General features: G+C 35.1%; 3 protein-coding genes and 1 non-coding gene across 5 annotated transcripts; 2 read left to right on the forward strand and 2 right to left on the reverse strand.

Annotated features, from left to right (window-relative positions):
* Window positions 1-401: 401 nt before the first annotated feature.
* On the reverse strand, window positions 402-8,874 carry LOC107798288 (universal stress protein PHOS34-like). Its single transcript, XM_075235504.1, has 2 exons — window positions 7,994-8,874; window positions 402-633 (listed from the first exon to the last, which is right to left on the reverse strand). Exons 1-2 carry the CDS (start codon window positions 8,724-8,726, stop codon window positions 623-625), a joined length of 744 nt encoding a protein of 247 aa, XP_075091605.1. The 5' UTR covers window positions 8,727-8,874; the 3' UTR covers window positions 402-622.
* Window positions 4,919-6,190, forward strand: LOC142171793 (uncharacterized). Its single transcript, XM_075235499.1, has 3 exons — window positions 4,919-5,410; window positions 5,500-5,618; window positions 5,717-6,190. Exons 1-3 carry the CDS (start codon window positions 5,056-5,058, stop codon window positions 6,173-6,175), a joined length of 933 nt encoding a protein of 310 aa, XP_075091600.1. The 5' UTR covers window positions 4,919-5,055; the 3' UTR covers window positions 6,176-6,190.
* Window positions 8,875-8,915: 41 nt separating the features above from the next.
* TRNAS-AGA (transfer RNA serine (anticodon AGA)) lies at window positions 8,916-8,997 on the forward strand. The gene has a single exon. It is a non-coding gene; the product is annotated as a tRNA-Ser (tRNA).
* A 3,560-nt stretch (window positions 8,998-12,557) lies between these two features.
* Window positions 12,558-14,138, reverse strand: LOC107798284 (uncharacterized). Of its 2 annotated transcripts, none has more exons than XM_075229118.1 (3): window positions 13,514-14,138; window positions 13,287-13,430; window positions 12,558-13,119 (listed from the first exon to the last, which is right to left on the reverse strand). In XM_075229118.1, the coding sequence occupies exons 1-3, from the start codon at window positions 14,069-14,071 to the stop codon at window positions 12,820-12,822; spliced, it is 1,002 nt and encodes a 333-aa protein (XP_075085219.1). In that variant the 5' UTR covers window positions 14,072-14,138; the 3' UTR covers window positions 12,558-12,819. The 2 variants fall into 2 exon arrangements, with proteins under 2 accessions (XP_075085219.1, XP_016476740.2); XM_016621254.2 differs by having other exon boundaries at window positions 13,287-13,433; window positions 13,514-14,136.
* Window positions 14,139-22,091: the final 7,953 nt, after the last annotated feature.

Below are 22,091 nucleotides of genomic sequence, written 5' to 3' on the forward strand. Positions count from 1 at the left end.
CCCCTCTTTCAGATGTAGTATGCGGAAAGGGAGAAATATTCTGCAGAGGCAGAGTAAGTAAAGTTGCAGGCATATATTGAACTGGGGAACTTTAAAATAACAAAGTTTTGAAGACAGAGGGACGGTGTTATATAGCTTACGCTTTTAGCTTCTACCACGTCGCTCATCATAGGAAGTTCCTTAATATAGTTTTAGAGAAAACTCCTATATATATGTATCTATCCCTTATTTTCGGACAACGAGAGGTCCAAATTACTCATCCTTCCAAATTCCAATATAGCCAGTCAAACATGCTCAACATATCTTGACGCATTACACTAAACATCTATCCATACAGGCAATTTTAATGCATGACCAGATTTGTAATTGGATAAATAACACAAGCATATACTCGACACGTTATAAAAAAGTTTAGATCGCACCGCAAATACCTAAAGGCAATCAAGTAAAAACACTCAGCAGATGACAACCATAACAGATACAATCATCAACTGGAGACAGTAATAAGTTGATGTTGAGAGACACAAGCTACCACAACATAATATGACTCCAGACATCACAAAAGGCCTAATCGCGGAAGCTGGTCAACACTAGTGCAGCCGAGGAAAGATCTTGTCCAACTTCACAATGAATCTGTCACAAAGAAGCAGGAATATCTTAGCAAACCACAAGGGAGGTGGGAATAGTTTTCCAGTAGAGAAAACTGGCAGTAATTGCAGTCATAAAATAGCGGAGTTGAGAATTTTGAGGAAGTTACTGACTCCACAAACTAATTTATATGAAACACGAAAATCAAGTCTCTAAAGAGTATCATAGCCAAGGATGTGTTTAACCAGGAACTCTTTGCAAGACAATCATACTAAAGCCTCTTTTATTACAAAATTGAATTTCACATACTCGGTGAAGGAGTTAATGCAAGTTTGGTGATTTGAATAAAATACTTCAGCTGTTGTTTCCCGTGTCAGCTCTACTAGAAGAATAAAAATCAAAAAGATAAACTGGTCGCTACTTTAAATGTGACAAACTAACCTAAAGAGCTATGCTAAAACATCACAACTCATGAAACAAGCACATAGTTTCTCAGAAAGGGCCAGTACAATTTCCATATTTGCCATCTCTTCAAGAAGTTGATATCTAAGTTGCTCCGACATGGCAGTTTAGGTGCCGCACCCGTGTCGACACGACACTAGTATGGGTGTGGGTATGGGATCCGTACCGGATCTGATCAAACAATTTTAGGTACTTTGACCACGACGGACAGAAAAATTCGAGACGAGATACAATTTGATTACCGAAATCAGAACTAAAATTAGGGTAAATTTGAAGAAAATAGCATATCCTATCTAGGAAATCAATCTTTCACTTATCTACAACTTGAGAATAAAAATGAAATCCACACTTTACAAGCTATACGTAAGTATGCCACAAAATTTCTCATAAATTAGAGATTTTTATTTTTTAAAATTATTTTTAGCCGGATCCCCGCACCCGTATCCGTACTAGGATTCATATCCCCAAATCTTAAAATTTACATCTTGAAAGATCCGACCTCTAGATCCGCACCCGTGTCGGACACCCGCACCCGTATCCGAGCAACTTAGGTTGATATTATATAAAATGTGCGTAAATATGACATATATTGGTCCCATTCATTTTATTTCACTAACTCCTTGATTAAAGCCCAGATAGGGAGAAACCCAAATGAAACCATCCAAAAGAAATAAAACCCAGTTGCCATTTCCTGAATCAGTTCTGATACTAAAAAAGTGCTGAAGCTCGCTATCTATCATAATTGTTAAGAGTGCTTCTATGCCCAAATCTGACGGATTAGAAAAGCGTCAAAAAATCTATACCACTTTCCACAATGAAACAGGGGATCTCTCTGGCTTAGCAAGCATATGCAACATATGGGTCCTTCATCTCCCATATCAACCCAAAAAAAAAAACTCTTTACCATCTTCATGCAAACTTTTGCTTTCGCGAGTAATCATAAAGTATGCTAATAGTTCCATGCAAGTATGCGGATCATAAGAAGAGACGCATCAAGAAAACTAGAGCAGCGCAATGCCAGAAAAGGATGGCATTGGGTTTTGCTCACACTTGGAAGTGCCAAATTCAAGCATCATGTCGTTTGAAAGACAAAAAGGTTTTCTTTATTTTGATAAGGGCCGTTTTAAAGACTAGTTCAAGAAAGTAACTCTGAAATATTCGTCTAAACTATCACAATCACTATATTTTTGCTTTTTTCCTCTTTTTCCTTTTTGTACTGGGATCAGTTCTACCATCAGTTCACTCATTTAACACCCATTGAATGCTGGCAAAGAGACTTCGCCACCAGAGACCAGTGTTTTGAAAAGCGAGCGCTTCGTCGCTTTAAGCGAGAAGCTGTCGCTTTTTCCTTACAAAGGCGACACGACCAGCAGAAGCGATCGCTTCAGCCAAGAAAGCGAGAAGCGATCCAGAAGCGAAAAGCGAGCGCTTCTGCCCAAAGGGGTCATTTTGAAAAAAAAAAAAAGGTTTGGGTCTTTGTTTTTGTTATACAAAACAAACCCAAAGTGAAAAGACCTTTCTTTGTCTTGCCAAAAATTGAACGTTAGCAGCAGCAGCAGCCAACTAGGGTTCCAGCCTCCAGGTAATTTTTCTTCTTTTCTTCTTCTTTCTTCTTCTTCTTTCTTCTTCTTCTTCTTCTCTTTTTTAGTTTTGCTCGTCCAGTGTCTGCGCTAGGGCAGGCGTTGGTTCCCCCCCAACCCTCTTTATTCTTCTTATTTATTAATTTTAATATGTATTTTAGTTTGTAAAATTAATTATTATATATATGTTATATTTTCAGTTTATTTGATTTGTTTAATGTGTATTTCAGTTTATAAAATTAATTATTATATATATGATGTTATATTTTCAGTTTATTTGATTTTTTTTAATGTGTATTTCAGTTTATAAAATTAATTATTATATATATGTTATATTTTCAGTTTATTTGATTAATTTTATATGTATTTCAGTTTATAAAATTAATTATTATTATACATGTGTGTTATATTTTCAGTTTATTTGATTTTTTAATGTGTATGTTATATTTTTCAGTTTATTTGATTAATTTTATATGTATTTCACTTTAGAAAATTAATTATTATATATATATATATATGTTATATTTTAGTTTATTTGATTTTTTTAATGTATATTTCAGTATATAAAATTAATTATTATTTATATATGTTATATTTTTCAGTTTATTTGATTTTTTTAATGTATTTTTCAGTATATAAAATTAATTATTATATATATGTTATGTTTTCAGTTTATTTGATTAATTTTATATGTATTTCACTTTAGAAAATTAATTATTATATATATATATATATGTTATATTTTAGTTTATTTGATTTTTTTAATGTATATTTCAGTATATAAAATTAATTATTATTTATATATGTTATATTTTTCAGTTTATTTGATTTTTTTAATGTATTTTTCAGTATATAAAATTAATTATTATATATATGTTATGTTTTCAGTTTATTTGATTAATTTTATATGTATTTCATTTTAGAAAATTATATATGTTATATTTTAGTTTATTTGATTTTTTTAATGTGTATTTCGGTTTATAAAATTAATTATTATATATATTATATGTATTTTCAGTTTATTTGATTATGTATTTTCTTATATCTTAAAAGGGATTTCAAAATGTCTCAAAGATCGAAAGATAAAGACCCGGCTTGGCGATATGGCGATAGAGTTAATGAGAAGAATACAAATATTGTATGCAAGTTTTGTAACAAGATTACAACGGGTGGAATTTATCGCTTTAAATTCCATCTTATTGGTGGCGATAGAAACGTCACAAGTTGTCCGAAATGTCCACCGAGGGATGAAATAAAGAATTTTGTTGAGAAAAAGAAGGAGCAAAAAAATCAAATGAATCATCAACCATTGGTGACCAATCTTGATGATGATGGTGATGATGATATTGAAGAATTGTCACTTCCAACAAAACGGGGAAGAGATGCAATCTCTTCAAGCCATGGATCGACGGGTACGAGTAGGACTAAAGGTCATATAGATTGCTATTTAGCCAAGAAGCCGGAAGGAAAGAGCGGTGGAAAAGATGTACAAAAAATTGCTAAGGACATTTTGAGGGATCGTGCAGTTAGAGCTTTTGCACGATGGGTCTATGATGCTGGGCTCCCCTTCAATTGTGTCAACTATACTGACACTTTTGGAGACTTTATTGAGGCCGTTGGTCAATACGGACCTGGAATGAAGCCTCCCACTTATCATGAAATCAGAGGTCCTTATCTAAATAAGGAAGTGGAGGAGACTAATAAAATTGTGGAGGAACATAAAGTTGCGTGGAACAAGTATGGCTGCTCCATTATGATGGATAAGTGGACGGCAAGAACTGGGAAAATGATTATTAACGTGTTGGTGAATTCTCCCAAGGGAAGTTTGTTTCTTGAGTCCATTGATGCTAGCGACTCATCCACTGACCACATCAAAATGTTCACCTTGTTTCAGAACACTATTGAAAAGATTGGCCCAAGCAAAGTTGTTCAAGTGGTCACTGATAATGCAAGTGAAAATGTGAAAGCGGGTGGCATGGTGGAAGGAGCGTACAAGAATGTCTATTGGACTCCATGTGCGGCTCATTGTATCAACTTAATCTTCGGGGACATTTTCAAGGAAAAACCCTTCTCTACAGTTTTTGGCCAGGGCGTTAGGGTACATTCTTATATTTCTCATCGGCCCTTGTTATTGAATATGATGAGAAGATTCACCGGACAAAAAAATTTGGTGAAACCGGGCAAGACAAGGTTCGCCACTGCTTTCTTGACTTTACATAGTATCCACTTGCAAAAATCCAATTTGAGAAAGTTGTTCACTTCATAGGAATGGAGCAAGAGTAAATTTGCAAAGAAAAGTGCAGGGAAAGATGTTGCACGCATTATTCTTTCTTATTCTTTTTGGAATAATGTCCTTCATGCTCTTAAAATTGGTGGCCCTTTGGTTAAAGTACTCCGTTTGGTGGATGGGGAGCAAAAACCACCAATGGGCTACCTCTATGAAGCTATGGATAGGGCCAAGGAGGCTATTCAAGCATCATTCACTGATGAGCAGAAATATGCAAAGGTCTTTCAGATCATTGATGCAAGATGGAGTGAGCAACTTCATAGACCTTTGCATGCAGCTGGACTTATTCTGAACCTGTCACTCTTTTATGATCAGCATGAGAATAATTCATTGGCTAGAGAAGTGTGGACAGGATTCCATGAGGTTGTTATCAAGTTAACCCCAGATGAAGACATGCAAGAAAAGATAGTAGATCAGCTTGCTATTTACAAGGCAGCTGAGGGACTTTTTAAGCTCCGACTTGCTATTAAACAAAGAAAGACGAAATCGCCAGGTGACCAAGTGCTTCTATATTTTATAGCTCTAACTTTAATGTATTTGTTATACTTATTAACTCTTGAATTTTTTTTTTCACTTCTATAGTTGAGTGGTGGGACCAATATGGTGTAGAGACTCCGGATTTACAGACTTTCGCCATCAGAGTTCTAAGTTTAACTTGTAGCTCATCCGGATGTGAAAGGAACTGGAGCGTTTTTGAACACGTGAGAAATAAAAAGAATTATTTCGTGTTTTGAGATAAAGTAAATTATATCTCAATTGTCCCAACTCCTACTAATTAGTTGACACATCTTGTTTGCAGATTCATACAAAGAAGAGGAATCGACTAACCTTGAAGCGCCTCCATAATCTAGTGTTCATAAAATACAATAGAGCATTGAGGCGTCGCTACAACCACCGCAATCTAATTGATCCAATTCTTTTGGACAATATTGATGAGGCTAATGAGTGGCTAACCGGAGTCCCCGAAAATTGTGAAGATGAAGAAGTATTTGAAGGCGATTCTAATTTCACTTGGGGTGATGTTGCGGTTGCTAGTGGAGTTGGGGAGAATCCTTATGGTTTAAGGGGGAATACTTCAAGTTCAAGCTCGATTAGGAAGGGAAAAAGTGTGGCTACTACAAGTCGATCCCTATCCCTAATTGATGAAGATGAAAGTGATCATGAAGAGGAAGAGGAGGGGGAGGAGGAAGATGACGAGCAATATGAAGATAATAGAGGAATTCAAGATTTTGACAATCTTGAAGAACAAGAAGAGTAGAAGAATAAGAGGTTGATTCTAGTAATTTAGTAGCTTTGATTTTGACAATTTGAACTTTTTGATTATTTATAATTTTATATTGTGTCTTTGCAAGGTTTACATTATGTTTTTTAAGAATTGCGCTTCACTTTAATAAAGCGTGCGCTTCACTTTGCGCTTCGCTTTTGAAGCGAGGCGAGCCCTTGTCGCTTTTTTGCGCTTCTCGCTCTTAAAAACACTGCCAGAGACACTCTAAAGTTATGGTTAGGTAACACTTCACTAAACAACTTATGAAAAAATACAACACTGCATGCCACGACCAATGCACCTCCAAAGTCCAAACATCTTTCCCAGTGTGCCCCTAAGTAAGGCTCAGTGGAGAGAACTTCTTCACCTATGTGGTCTTGGGTAATGGATTGGTTGATTCAAGTCAACGGATAACTCCAACCTTCAGTTATTTTAGTGGCCATGGAAACAGGAATCTACTTTCAATTGACATTCAAATCCTAGTTCATAGGACAAATTAAGATTAAGCCTCCAAGGAACGCTTAGCAAATACAGACTAGGTTTAGAGCTTAAAATCTTCTTTTAATGATGGTATCCGGCCCAGCTTGCACGCTCGACTAATTCCACCAGGTACCTACTACCTCCCACCAACATATGTATTGGATAAATCTGCCTTGGTGCCAACCAAGGCTGGGGCAAATTTAGAAAATCACCTAGTATTTTTTGCCTCCTTCGATTTGAACTTGAGACCTCATGGTTCTCCCAAACTTCATTGACACTAGGTCACACCCTTGGGTGCAACTTAAACCTAATTTTTCAAAAGGTTAAGAGCTTAAAGACAAATACAACAGCATTTAGCAACTTAAAACAGATTGACTTTAGGGTTCAACGCACTTGCCTGTTGGCATCCTAATACAGGCATATTGAGCGTTGTTCTTCCAGAACTAGGCACCAGATTGACTACTATTTCAAAAGAATTCCTTTTCACATTCTGGTATATTAGGACCTTAAGTTTTTTTAGTTTCTGTTTTTCGATCAAGCAACGTAGAATTTGGAACCCTAGGTTCTGATGTACAGATGTCGACAACAGAGAAAACAAGCCAAATTACATTTTCCCCCAAAGCATAATGAATATCAGATTCACAAAATTTTGTCTATGAATCATAAAAGAATTGAGCTCATCCTTGGCAGCAATTGCAGGATTAAAGAAGCAGCCATGCCAAAATAAAAGGGAATTTTTTTGCTGATCAGGAAAATCAATAGGAAAAGATGCATAGTTTAAATCTATTGAAAAATAGAGATGGCAATGGGGTAGGGTGAGAGTGGGGAAGGGACACCTTAGGAGGGTGGACGAACTAGTAAAGGGCGGGGAGGGGAAAGACTTCAATATTTTCAGTTAGAGTGGAGGAAGGGGCAAGGCTTAATTTTGACTTTCAGTAACTCCATTTACTTCCTTTCAACACCCAGAAAACATTTCCTTTGACTATAAATTTCTCAAATGTCTTTCTTAGGAGTAGTATTTTTTATTTTCAAAATAAGTTCATTGTAGTACTAAATTTATTCTTAGAACAGGAGCAATCAATGTTTGATATCAAGCAGAAATTAACAAGAAGTTAGCTTTGTACTCATAACCTGATCAGTTATATTGGGACCAAGGAACTGTGAAAGAAGAAAAATGTTAAAAAAACAAGCTAACTGATTGCTATTTTACACGAAGATCATCAGAATTATACTAAAATACTTAATAATGAAAAACTTAAGTAGCAAGAACAACAATCCAGTATCCAAATTAACAAAAAAGAGAAACATAAAAAAGTGTAACAAGGGTCATACCTTTTCGATGATCAGAAGCATCATGGTACTCAGCTTCCTCCTCATCTTCTTCAGCAGCTGATGCAACAGAAACCACGGGCTCAGAAACTGCATTTGCACCACTATCCTTATCATCCGGGTACCTAACAACCACAACAGGACAAACACAGTGCCTCACACAATAATCACTAACACTTCCCAGTCTTCCATCGCTTCCTCTCTTAGTAGCCCCAAAACCTCGGCTACCCATAATTACAGCGCTAAGCCCTAGCCTCTCCACCTCGAGACATAGCCTTTCCCTCATATCGTGATCCTTAACGATGTGGATTTTGAACGGAATCTGAGCATCAACTAACGGCTGAGATATGTCCGAGACTTTAGTAGTAGTAAACGTGTCGAAATCATCCTCGAGTTTTCGCTGAGACTCTTCGTTTTCGGTATCGACGATGGAGAGATCAACGGAGCCCCAATCGGCGCCGTAGAGGACGGAAGTGGGACGGACGTGGAGAAGGATGACGGCGTCACCTGGACGGAGGTACTGATGGACGGCCCACTTAACGGCGAAAGCGGACTCGTCGCTTAGATCGACGGCGATGCCGATCTTGCGTTGAGCACCAGCGGTGGGGGTATCGGTGGTGGAAGGGGTGGTGGGAGGTGGGAAACGGGGGGAAGAGGATTTGATTTTGATGTTAGCGAGGCGGGGGAGATCGGAATCGGAGGTGGGGGTGGGGGTGGGGGTTGGTTGTTGCTGCATTTCTTTTTGGGGAAAGTTTGGGGGTTTGGGTTGACCTTTGTTTGAGAGAGGGTTGATGCTTGTTTATCGCTCCTGCTTAGGAGAGAGTTATATTCCTCTTTTTGATGTTGATGATGGGAACTGAGAATGTGTTCACTTTTCGACTTTCTCAGTGAATTAACTAGAAAAAACTCCTTTCATCAGCAGAAGGTGGACGTGCCGGAGTGGTTATCGGGCATGACTAGAAATCATGTGGGCTTTGCCCGCGCAGGTTCGAATCCTGCCGTCCACGTTATTTTGTACTCTTTTAACTTATGGAACAACGATAATGGATATTCCGTTAGTAGTAGGGTCAATGGATTGAGACTTGACGCGTTTGGGTTGACAATTTTGTTATGAAATGTATATAATAATAAAGAAAGGGATACATGAGATTAGTTTTTTTAATAAAAATCGATACTTTTTAGATTTGGTTTTATTTTTAATCAAAAAATAATCGAAAAATTCGAACCAAACCAACTATAGAAAAGCTATTTAAATTTATTCATACACCTATATATATGTATATTTTAATATAACGTTTCTAAGATTTTATGGTATCTATTAGTTGTTTGTATTTTTGGTCTAGTTCTTTGCTATTATAATAATCTAATTCTTTTCCTTTACATTCTAGTTTGATTGGTAGTTTTCTTTTGCTAAGTACAAGAATTTATTTCATGTTTAAAATAATTAATTTTTAATTGAGTAATTAAACTATTTATCACTATTTGATTCAATTATCATCAATATATCTTGGTAAATGATAGATTTCTCAAAGAGCAATCGGTTTGATGGTGTTACGTTGAAAATGTAGTCGGCGAAATATGTGTATGATAGTGTATGTTTCATATTCAAAAAAAATCCGATAAATAACCAAAAAAACCAAAAAACCGACAAAAATCATAAAAAATAGAATCCATAAAAATCCGACTTAATTGGTTTGGTTTGGTCCCAATATTTGAAAAACCGATTTACTTGATTTGATTTCTTTTTAGGGAAAAACTGATCCAAACCGAACCATGAATACCCAGCATAAAAGATTTGGATGGAGGTTATAATTCTATGCATAGTCAAACTAATGATGAACCTTAGGTTCTAAGTGTTTGAGATGGTCAAATAGAAACAACAAGTCAATAATGCTTTCTAGAATCAATATTTTTCTTTACATTATTGTTCTAGATATTGTTTGAATGATTATTTGGGTTTTGTAGGCTAAATCCAAAATATCGTGGTACAGTACAATAATTCACAAATTTTTGTAGAACCTGGAGAAAATAGAGAAAATCCTAAAAGAAGTCTGATACTTTTATTCGATAGCATATACATTCCCTGGCCCCCTCTAGAAATGTTTGGCATGAATACTTTGGGTTGTTAGTTATCCAGTTTTACTCTTCTAGAGTACAATTTAAAATCCTATACGCTAACTTTCTGAGACAGAAAAATCAAAATATATACCCACTTGTTTCTCAAACAAATACTGTAAATAACTCATATGTATATTTTCTTTAACAATCGCGTAAATCTGCTAATTAAGTTAAAATGAATGAAATACAGTTGCATAATTCAATCACTAAAATCCTATTCACTTGCTTATAAAGCATTTCCAGAATATTATGCTTATCATGGCTTCGTTTCTTTCTTTTTTTCTTTTCTCACTGTTGCCTTTTGAAGTAAACCATTCTATTGCAACCAAAGCACAATGAATTTGGTCAATGCACGAAAGGAAGGAATGAAGTTAATTAAGGTGTACTATGTTTAGACAGAAAGACCTTAAATGTTAAGGAAAATGCAATTTTTGTGAAATTAGACTAACGGAAAAAATATGATGAATATTAGTTCAAACGGGTAATTGAAGTACATATAAAGTCATTTGAAAAATATAACAGTAGTACTTTACTCATGTTTTGATACGACGAGGTTCGTAAACAACAACAACAACAACAACGACATACCCAATGTATTTTCATATTGCGTGATTTGGAGAGGGTAAAAGTGTATGCAGATCTAACCCCCTACCTTTGTGGATGTAGAGTGACTGTTTTCGAAAGGTCATCAGCTCAAGAAACTTCTGTGGTTAAATACAGCCCAATCACGGATTAATTACACATAAAATTTTATGAGCATCCAATAAAATATGAGTTAACTTGTATACCTAATATAAAGAAAACTCACATTATTCACGTATTTTAATTACCGGTTGTAACTCATAATTCAAACTATTTTTTAGGGAAACTATCTAGTTTTACTTATAATAGACCGTTGAATGTAGTTATGTGTTAATTATTTTTTGGGTGTTACATAATTTTTCAACATCAAATACTATATAAAAGTTAAACTGATCATACAAAAATAACATACTGAAAATGCTTTAGCAGCTCTTAAGTTTTACTGAGAGTGTCACTGCTCCATATTAACACCCATTACACTAGGGTACTACTACTGGGCGCTGGGGCAAGAGCTGTGAGTTGCAGGAAAATAACCAGCCAAAAAAAGCAGCAGCTACAGATTACAGTAGATGAGCCAGCAGTGCAGTGCTGGTGGATTCAACAAGAAGAGCTGATACACACTACTTTCATGGATTTACATGTATACGGTCTACTGACTACCTATTATTGCTCTTTGGCCTTCCTTTTTTGTTACTCACTTTTTACACTGCCATAAAGCACTTCTTCTTTTGGTTTGGTTAATTATATTTGCTTGACTCTCACAAACAGATACTTCTCAAATGTATTCCTTGTGGTTTAGTGGCCACCCCTTTTAAGGAAATTTTCCTTAGGGAAAAGTTAACCTACCCGCGGATCCAGAATTTTAATTCTATTACGCTTCTTAGTATTGAAACTATTACTATATTTTTAAAGTTATGGGTTGGGGGGAAATCTTGCCTCTATCATTAGCTCGGGTAGTCCCCGTTTCTGGTGTTTTAGTCACCTTTCAATGGCTCCCTTAATTATGTGCGAGGAATTGCCCTATTGAGTAATGGGAAGCGGGCTAGTCCCCGAAAATGCCCCGCCCGTAAGTTCCTTTGTCGTTGGGGAAAAAAAATCTCTTTTTATTTTTAGATTCGAAATTCTTCGTTTTTTTCTCCCAATTTCCCACTCTTTCTGTGAGGCAAAACCTCACCACACTACACTACACTTCGACACAAGAGAAGAGGACCGGGCGCGTTGTATCTTCGGGATAGGAGTTGGCGGTCTTCTTTAAGAGAACTTCAATCTAATACTCATTATGGATCAACTCATGTTTCCACTCTATTTTCATTACGAAAATCTCTCACGTCAGGATCTGTTGCTCAAACCGAATCACGCCAACGTTATGGAAGTTCCTGGATCGTGTAAAATAATAGTAGTAAAAAACCGAAGGGGTTTCCATATTGGATATAGACCCTTGATTCCTGGAGCTAAAATGTATAGTTACAGGATTTAATTAACAAAGCTAATAGTTTCACAATAAAAGGAATCAAAGAAATGAGATAATTTAATAGTTATGAAAACAGTCAAAACATTTGATGTTTACCACGTAAAAACTGAAGTTGCAAAGGTAATTGATCTATAGCAATCTTAATTAAGTCTATTCTTGATATATCAGATATGTATTCATATATAAGAAACTCATTTCTGAAATATTTTTTCCTCCATAAGAGACTGATTCAAGTATAATTTCATAGATTTCTAATTACCTAAATATAAGAGCAAGTTTAAAGCCAGTCGTATGGATACTAACTATATACGCATTATTATAACAATAAAAATCATGAGTTCCAAATGGGAAGCAAAATATTACAGTACTAAATACGATCAGAAAAGCTGAGAAATTTACTGAAGCATCTCCATCTCACTGACACAATCCCAAGAGTATAGAGAAAGAGAGATAACAAAAAACCCAGAAAATGTATTGCTCCATTTTGGAGAGGTAATAGCAGGTAGCTAGCTAAATAAACCAAAAGGGTAAATATAAAGTAGTGTTTGGGTCTTTGATCAGATAAATTTCACACAAGTGTGAAAAGACAAAAATCAGAAACCATATAGAAAAAAGACAAACTAAACAACTCTTTTTTTAATATAATCTGTAAAAAAACCTAGAAAGAAAGTTTGAGTGATAGATCAATAGAACTGGTGGGTGTAGTTGTAGTAGTAGTATCAACCCAGGATATTGTAGTGACACAAGAAGCTTCACCATTACCCACTGCTGCTGCAACTGAAGAAGATTCTGATGAAGTAGTCATCATTTTCTTCATCATCATATCATTCTCCACATAACTTGTAGTGTTTGATCTGCCACTTTTCTCTGTAGGAAAGAATTCATACTCCATTACAAGTCCTCCTTCTGATGATAATGTTGAATTTCCCCTTCTGTGGATTGCCACTATCTCTACCCCCTACAAATTAATTATTATAAAAACAAAAGAAAACACATCCTGGAAACATATACAATTTCCATTAAAATGGAGGAGGAATAATAAAAACGTTGAAGAAGAACTGCTACATTTTATTTTATCTTTGAGTAAGAGGGAAAAATATTAGGGTAGCATTTTTGTTTCTTTACCTTTTCAAGATGACTAGGTATTGAGAATGGGTGAAGCAAAGGCTTTGTTCCAAAATATTGGTTTTCTCCTAACACGTTTTCCATATGAACAATGCCAGCCTCTGTGTTAGAACGTCCCATATCCTCTCCATTAATCATGCGCTTCTTCTGACGATTAAGGAGGAAAAGAAAACATAAATAAACTAAATCAAACTTTAAATGAACAAAAAAATCAAAGGGCATTATACTTTGTTGCATGAACTGCAGCGATCGGAGAAACATGATGACTTGATGCTCATCAAATTTGGCAGTGAAGAAAGCTCTTTAGATTTCTCAGTATGGGAAACAGCATGAAAAAGCTGGTTGGGTTTAGAAGTTGCAAATCCGTTTAGACCCATTTGAGTTTGAAACTGATCATGCCCAGAAATCAACTGATCTCCAAATGTAACATGAGCTGGTCCATAAGTGCTAGATCCACTATTTGCAACCCTTTGATGAAGCAAGAAATCAGGGGCCATGACTTGGTTGACACCACCATACAATTTGGGAAACTGAAGTGGATTTGTTTTTGAAGAAATTAGCTCTTGTAATCTGAGCCGTTCAAGTTTTTCCACACCCATGCCTCTTTGGGACTGTTTCTTCTTCTGTGTTAAGGATTTGTTTGCTCCTCCTTTGGACCTTCTACTACGTCCAGTCTGTTGGTTCATTGTTTCAGCGCTAGGCTTTGTTTGATGATGATCTTGTTGAGAAATACTAAGGTTTATTGGGTACTGATGATCTGAAGTAAACTGAAGAGAAGTAGCCATCTTCAATGGAACAGTAGTACTACTTTAAGAAGATGAAGCCTAGAATTTGGGGGGGGGGGGTTGGGGGTGTAGGGGGCAGTAAAAAAGGTGTTTCTGTGCAGAGAAAACCAACTAGAGACTACAGCTGAGAAATGAGAGGAACATGGTCTAATGTGTTTATCTGCTAGAAATATGTGTCTTTATACATACATAAGATGTGATATTTCCACTTCTTTTTTCACTCTTAGCAGAACCAGGAAAGTGACAGTACAATAGCTTAACAGTTATTTCTGGTAGATTTAAGTTTTTTATTTATTTATTTATGATCGCTAGTTACTGAAAACATTTCCTCTTTGAGCGAACACTTCTCGATTGTTTCTTTTAAGACATTTCAGAATTAGAATTGCTTATCATCTCTATACAGTTTTAATAGCCAAGTGTAATTATTCATTTTTCAATATCCATGAAATATTTATGAATGGTTAAACCAGAAAATATGTGGGTTAGACGTGACATTCACAAAAACATTTATTTTGCCGGAAAATGACTATCTATAGTACAAATTTCATTATTGTAATTTTTCAGGCGACAGATCAATTGTTTTTTAAAAAAATCAAGTTTTAATTCTTGAATTCTAAGAAGAAAAAAACATCCTATAAAGCAAAATCGGTAAATTAAAATCAGAAGGTGCTCTGAAATTCAACTTTTATAGGGCACTACTTTTTTCTATTTTGAGAGAAAAGTGCTCCTAATTCAAGAGAATTAACGGATATACTTCAAGGACGACTATACCCTAATTTTGTCGATAAACTTTGATGTTAAGAAGACTTCTTTACCTTATTCAATAAGTAAAGGAATTATTATTGTTTCTTGATCTTAAAAGATTAAAGAGATTTGATTCTTCAACTTCTTGCTATTTGCTCTTGCTATTAACTCTCACTGTCATCTTAAGTTCTAAAATATGTTGTTAATGTTACGTAGGAAATTAAAACAACAGTAGAAGTTTGCTTTAGGATAAAGTTAATCAAAGCCTTTATTACTGTACTCCGAACAAAGACTTCTATTCCCCAATTCTTTTGTTAAAAAAACCGAAAGAGATGATTGTGTATTGTCAGTAGAGAACAAGTATCAGCATAAACACAGTTTAAAAAAAGACCTAATGGTTTAACTCATAGTCGGGGCGAGATTGAGGTCCCCCTACACCAAGAATATTGCAATATCGTATCAAAGGCTGTTGCCTTGCCTATAGGCTATAGTTTTAGTAGTCTATCTTATATTAGTAAGAAATCATTGCAGTGATATTCTTTTTGAATATGAAAAAATAGCATACTCATCCGAAAAGTGTATCTCCTAGGAAGAAAGAACTAGAAGATCTTCTTATATTAGCAGCAAATCATTGCTTCAATATTTTTTTTCAAGATGAGAAAATAACATCCTCAACCAACAAGGGGTGTGTGTACGCATTGACTCCTAGCTACCCTCTTTTCTTGCACGTCAATTTATATATATAAATAGTAATCATGTGTTTGGTATGGATCGAAAGCATTTTTAATGGAAAATGGAGTATGTTTTATGTTTCAATTACCTTATAGGAAACTATCATATTCTAATTATTGGATATCAACTTTTTTAGTAATTGAATATTTAAAAAAATCAAAAGTAATTTCATTAAGAACAATAGTTTTCAGAAAAATGTTTTGCAGCACAATAAACACAATATAAACAAAAAAGAATGAAATAAAAAAGGAGTGGGAAAAAAAAAATCAAAGGTGCGTAATGAAGTGGGTGGTGAACATTAAAAAGAGCAGGACAAAAAAGCAAAGGCAAATGATGTACTGTGAGTAAGATTAGGCTATGTTATAGGGATTGTCATTGATTCTTTGTTCGTAAATGGAAACGCTAAAAAGGCCGACTTCTCTCTGTTCATGTAATATTTGCAGTAACTCGTATAGCCCGTAAAGGAATAAAACAAAAAAACAATGTCTGTCCTTGTGTCCTGCATCCCTATCTACCTTTAAGAAAATAAACCCTTCACAACTCTCAACTAACTTCAAGTACTTACAATTTACTGGAGCATTATTTACTTTTCAATTTTTGAACTTATCACGCTAATTAACCCTCCGTAGTGAAGAATATAACACAACTTTTTAGTAACAACGTACTGTACTAATTTTTTTAAGGGCCGTTTGATACATGGGATAAGGATAATAATATCGGGATAGAATTTGAGATTATATTTATTATAGGTGTATAAGTCGAAATTTACTACGGAACATTTAGGGCGAGAAGGCATTGAGGAAAAATCAGTTGAGGTCGATCAGGAGATGGCGAAACTCGTGGTCGAGATGTTCATAACAATCGAGGACGAAGTCTGCAGAAGAACTCGTAACGGCTAGTTTTTAGAATAGGACAATAGAGGGAATTCAGGAGAATATTCTCCGTACATGTACTATTAGGGTTTACCAGGGGTGTATCACATATAATGAGGAAAAAGATAAGGACAAAGGGTTATGTAAAATGGAGCTGATAAGAATATTTTGGCTGAAAAAAGATTTTCTCTCTAGAAAAGATACAAACGTCACTTTTTTATTAAGATCCTTGTTAATATTATTTCACATTTTTCCATCAGATCTGAGAATAATTCGAACTGTCTTAGAGTCACTCATTATTGTCAAGGGGAACAATCATCTAATCTATTCTTTATTGGGTGAATCACTCCCCATATTTACTTAAATGTCTTCTATTGTTATTTATTACAAGTTACTCTTCCATTATTGCTCATACTTTATGAATATTTAATGCTTGTTATTGTCAACCTCTTATTGGATCAGTCCCACCTTATTCACGCTCTGAGGATTTGCATATGGAGATATTATTATTAACTAGGTTTAATCCATTATTACATACAAATAATAGTTTCAACCAAAAGTTATACTTTTTGATCAAACAATAGGTATTAACTAATTTCGGAGTAAATTTTTCATTAAAATTGTGGGATAGCTAATCCCCTTAGTATATCCTGAAATATTCCATCTCGACATAAGATGCATATGCCCCCCATTCTTAAGTTGCTAGAGATACTCCTAAAATATCTAACCACACATCAAAGACGTTGAAGGACTCTTCTACAATTAAATTGTCAAATATCAATCCATACATTTCAATCTCAAATTAGTTTAAGGTAATCATATTCAGATCTCTGTTCTGCTATAATAAATAATAAATACTAGCTTATTAGACCTACAAGCAAATACGGAAAAATATGGAAAGACGAGAGAGTGGAGTATATTTTGTAGGCAGGGGTTATGCACAAATCCCCAGAATTCAATTTCCATGCAGGGGGAGAAATCTGGGTCAGAGAGCTCCAAAATCCACCATGTCTGCTCTTAAACAGTAGTCCATATTAGCAAAGGAATCCGCTATCCCAATATTGCTCCGATCCGGTACCAATTAATTAAACCCGATCCATTTTCTCGACGTCGCTGTTGCTGGATCTGGATCAGCCGCCTATACTAAGCCATCGAAATCGAATATTTTGCACCTCGTACGACTAAGATATACAATCCGCTAGGTAGATAGAGGGGACCATATCGACTTTAGACCTGCGGTCCCCCCCCCCCCCAAAACCCACCCACCTTAGGTGCCTGGCTAGGTCGTGACTCAGATTCTCTTCCGTTAAATGATGAGGTTTTCTTCTGTTTTTACTGCAAATCTAGAAAGCTGAGAGACCTTATGCCCCCATCTACTTTGGCTGTGAGGTGGAGAGCTTTATTTGTTCAGAACATCCCCCAGTTGTCAGTTGCCGTGGCCAGGTCGGCGCTGTGCTAAGCCCATGAGTAAGAAATTTTGGTATTCTAGTCTTGTAGATCTATTTCACTATCTGTAATTACAAGCATGATCTTCTTGTTCACACAAACCTATAACTAGCTTTTGGTAGCTCACGCAGTTTGAGTTTCGGCTTCTCTGTCGTACTCCATATTGTAAGGGGCTCTGGCCATGGTTTTAGAATGCTACAGCTACAAAGGGTGCTAAACTGTTGATATAATTGGTTTAGAACATTTAAAATAAGCTAATTACTAGTTAATGAATTATCCACTTAATTAGCCTCCGATCCTGTATTATTGTAGTAAGAAATAATAGGCGGATTTTTAAATCGTGTGAGAAACTTTTTAATCTCGAAGCGCACATGAAGTTTATTTAATCTTTATCATATGGCGCAAAGCTTTTTTACATGTCCATACTAGGAATAATCTTTTGCAATTTCTTATTTGTTTGCTTAAATGATAATATGCCACGCAGGCAGTATATGCAAAAGAAATTAACTAAGTATTGTATATAAAATGGTAGCAAACCGAAATTTTTAATTCTTTCTGATAGCTTTAAAAGCTGATTTTTTAATTAATACGAACTAGATTAAAAATCTCACGTATATCGTTATTGAATTAAATTAACCCCATGTTCATAATGGCTCATTTTAAGAAAACAATTAAGTCATGAGAATTAGTGATAGTTTACTAGTGTTATTTCGAAAAAGGCTGTTGTAAACGCTCATTGGACTGAATAGGAAAAAGTAGGTAGATATTAAGGTAGCACACTGGCATCTCTAGCATGGACCACTTATATTAGCCTTCCCTCTTCTATTTAGGACAAACTTACATGTTCAATTCTAAGGTCATGACACGTACCAAACAATTTGTTACACAAATTGGTGTGTGATTTATTTACACCGCGTTTCAGGCTTTCATAAATAATGTTGAAGAGAGGAGGGTTGTTAAGGCTGTGAGTGGTTTTCCCATAAGAATGCCCAGATCATAGAGCAACTGTTGGCCTCTGCACTTCTGCTTCTTGCTTTGAACCCTTATCTACTTATAGCATGTAATAAGCCGCAAGATCCTACTCGCGGTCCTCTCTACCTCAGTACTTTTTTTTTTCTCCACTACTGGTTTCTCTGTTTCTTTTGTCCGCTTAAGGAGACACAAATCTGAGTTACAGATTCATATCTGCATCTGCAAAATCCTTCTCTTTCTTGCATTATCAAGATTCTTACCCTCTCCCTGTTTACCACGCCCTGTCACATTAATATTGGCTTTCAGTACCACATTGAGTCCAATTGAGTTGCATATACAAAGTAGGTAACAGCCAAGAATTAATTGGGGGTGAAGGATTATATATTGACAAAAAATATTATGTACTCCATTATAAAGCATATATCAAGACCAACCAATGACACAAGTTATCTCACTACAAGCAATATAAGCATTCACAAAATTAATGAAAACTCTGGGACAGGGGAGGGCTATTGGTGTAATTTCTTCAATTAGTTACTGAATCTCAATGAAGCAGGTGCCTTGAGAATACATTATCAACGAGATATCATACAAATGAAGGGGGAAAAAGACCCTATTAGCAAAAAAAAAAATTTGAGACGTGGGCTGCCTAACCTGAGTTCATTTGCTCCGAATATGGCCCATCTTACATTTGCACACATGTTACCAACTTGAACTTCTGAGAAATTTTGTTATTCAACTTTGAATACATTACGCAAAAGTCATTTTTTCTTCTTTTTGTTACGTAAAAATCATTCAATTTTGTATTCATTACTCAAAAGTCAATTTTCTTTCTTTTGTTGCACAAAAATCATTTTACTTTGCTCTATTTATCACAAAAGTTACATTAGCCAGATTTGATAATACTTTATTTGAAAAGTCTATTATGCCCTTGACATTATAAATCCTCTCACTTACGTAACACTTTCCATATTACATACGATTTAATATATTTTCATCTAGGTATTTTACTTATAATTAAAATAACTTTATATTATTTTATTTATTATTTTTTATAATATATTCCATGCATTTAATTTTTTCATGGCACTCAATTTGTTTAATCATATTCAAACATGAACATATTTTAAATATAAAAACAATAAAAATATTTATCTTTTAATATTTATTTGAAATAATAAAAATAGATTTTTTTTAACAAATGATAGTTTTTTTTATAGTTAATAAGAATTTTAGAAAAAGTTTCAAAGATATTTTTGTTTAATATTAAGTTTTTTAAAGCTTTATCTGTTAATATTATTTATTTAAAAGTATTAATCCGATGTGTCATTGTGCTAAATGTAAGTATTTTATTTATTGGATTAATGGGTATGGTTTGGCTGATAAACCAGTGAGCTTTGATTTTATAATTTTTATTAAAAATATTTTATTAAGCATGGTTAAGAACGTGGACTTGAGATTTGTTCACGGCAATTGTTACCGACAAATTTAATAATCTTATATATTTTAAAAATTAATGTTAAGAAAAAATTAAATGTATGAATATATTATAAAAATAATAAATAAAATAATATTAAGTTATTTTACTTATATGTATAATTTCTGGGTAAAAGTACATTACATAGCATATAATATATAAGGTATTGCATAAATGGGAAGATTTATAATGTCAAGGGCATAATAGACTTTTTAGGTGAAAGGTTTGTAAAATCTGGTCAAAGTGACTATTGTGATAACTAGAGCATAGTAAAATAATTTTTGTGTAATAAAAGAAAGAAAAATAATTTTTGGGTAATGAACATAAAATTGAATGATTTTTACGTAACAGGTCTTAAGAGAGAAACTCCCTCCCTTCTCTCAACTCATCAACACCTTCTTCACGCCTTGTTCAATGACCAATCCAATCCTTGACAATCCTTCACAGATGCGCACCCTTCCCGTTCCCCCGAAGCCACTAGATATATCTAGTCCATCAACTTCCTTGAATCCTTCACCAAGCTTCAAAGACAAGCTCCTCACAAAGCGTTGCAACAAGGACCCTGATTCATTAATGGATACTACTTAATAGTACAAAAATGGGAAACCAACTTCGTTGCCAGCCAAGCTAAACAAACATTATCCGCCGTCTGGCTAAGAGTACCAGAATTACCAACAAAATTCTATGATGGAACGATCCTTAAAAAGATCGGTAATTTGATTGGAAGACTCCTAAAGATTGATGCTTGCACTAGTGCTACTCTGAGAGGTAGATACACAAGGCTCTGTGTTGAAGTCCCGTTAGAACATCCAGTTAAATCGCATATATACATCGGTTCTCACAAGCAGCCTATAGTGTATGAAAGTGAATATCTATTTTATAAAGGATGCGGCAAAATTGGTCACACTCGACAACATTGTCCAAACCTACTAGAGAAGGGAAAACAAATCCTCACCGACCACATAAGAGGATCATGCCCACCATCCAAAATACTAGACAATAGGGACACCAAACAGGAATGGCTTACAATGTCCTTTTCAAGGAAAAAGAAGGGTCTCTTGCGCAGGTATAACCAGGAACAAAGAGTGAACCAGGATCAATCTACCATACCTATTAATGAAGGTATTAATGTTATGATTTATGAGGCAACATCAGGTAAGTACATTAATACCCAAAAGTTAAATTTTAAACCAAAAGCAATTACTTCATCTCTGAGTCTTAGCAATAATAGTGATCACATTAATAACAAAGGTTCACATGTCATATATCACCAACAGTTCAAAATCCAAACACATAATAAATTTTCGACCCTTCCCATGCAGGAAGAATATTCTAATTATTCCCAGGGAACTCCAATCGTTGCTCCCTCCACGCGCGCCCACTCACCCTCGCCTTTGTTAATTCCAAAAGAACCAACTCTTAACGTTCCGTCATATGGCCAAAACGTGGCTAAGGTTGATATTTCCCCACCAATAGGCCCTAATAGTGATGTAATGATATTATCCCCTACTACTAGTAATGACAGCTCAGTTATTACTAATAAACCTCCTTTAGAGACCACTAAAACCATCTGCGCCGCCAATATATCCATTCCATCCAATGCATGCATTCAACACTTGGCAAATCCTATTGGACAAGTAGACATGCAAGTTGATACACTATAATTTAACCTTACATATACTCATATTATTTCTCCCATGCAAACCAAATCTATCCCTACTGATTCCCTATCATACCCTGATCCCCACGCCCTTCTTTCACCTCATAATGACGGGCT

This window comes from Nicotiana tabacum, chromosome 2, assembly GCF_000715075.1.
Source record: "Nicotiana tabacum cultivar K326 chromosome 2, ASM71507v2, whole genome shotgun sequence".
Classification (NCBI taxonomy): Eukaryota; Viridiplantae; Streptophyta; class Magnoliopsida; order Solanales; family Solanaceae; genus Nicotiana; species Nicotiana tabacum.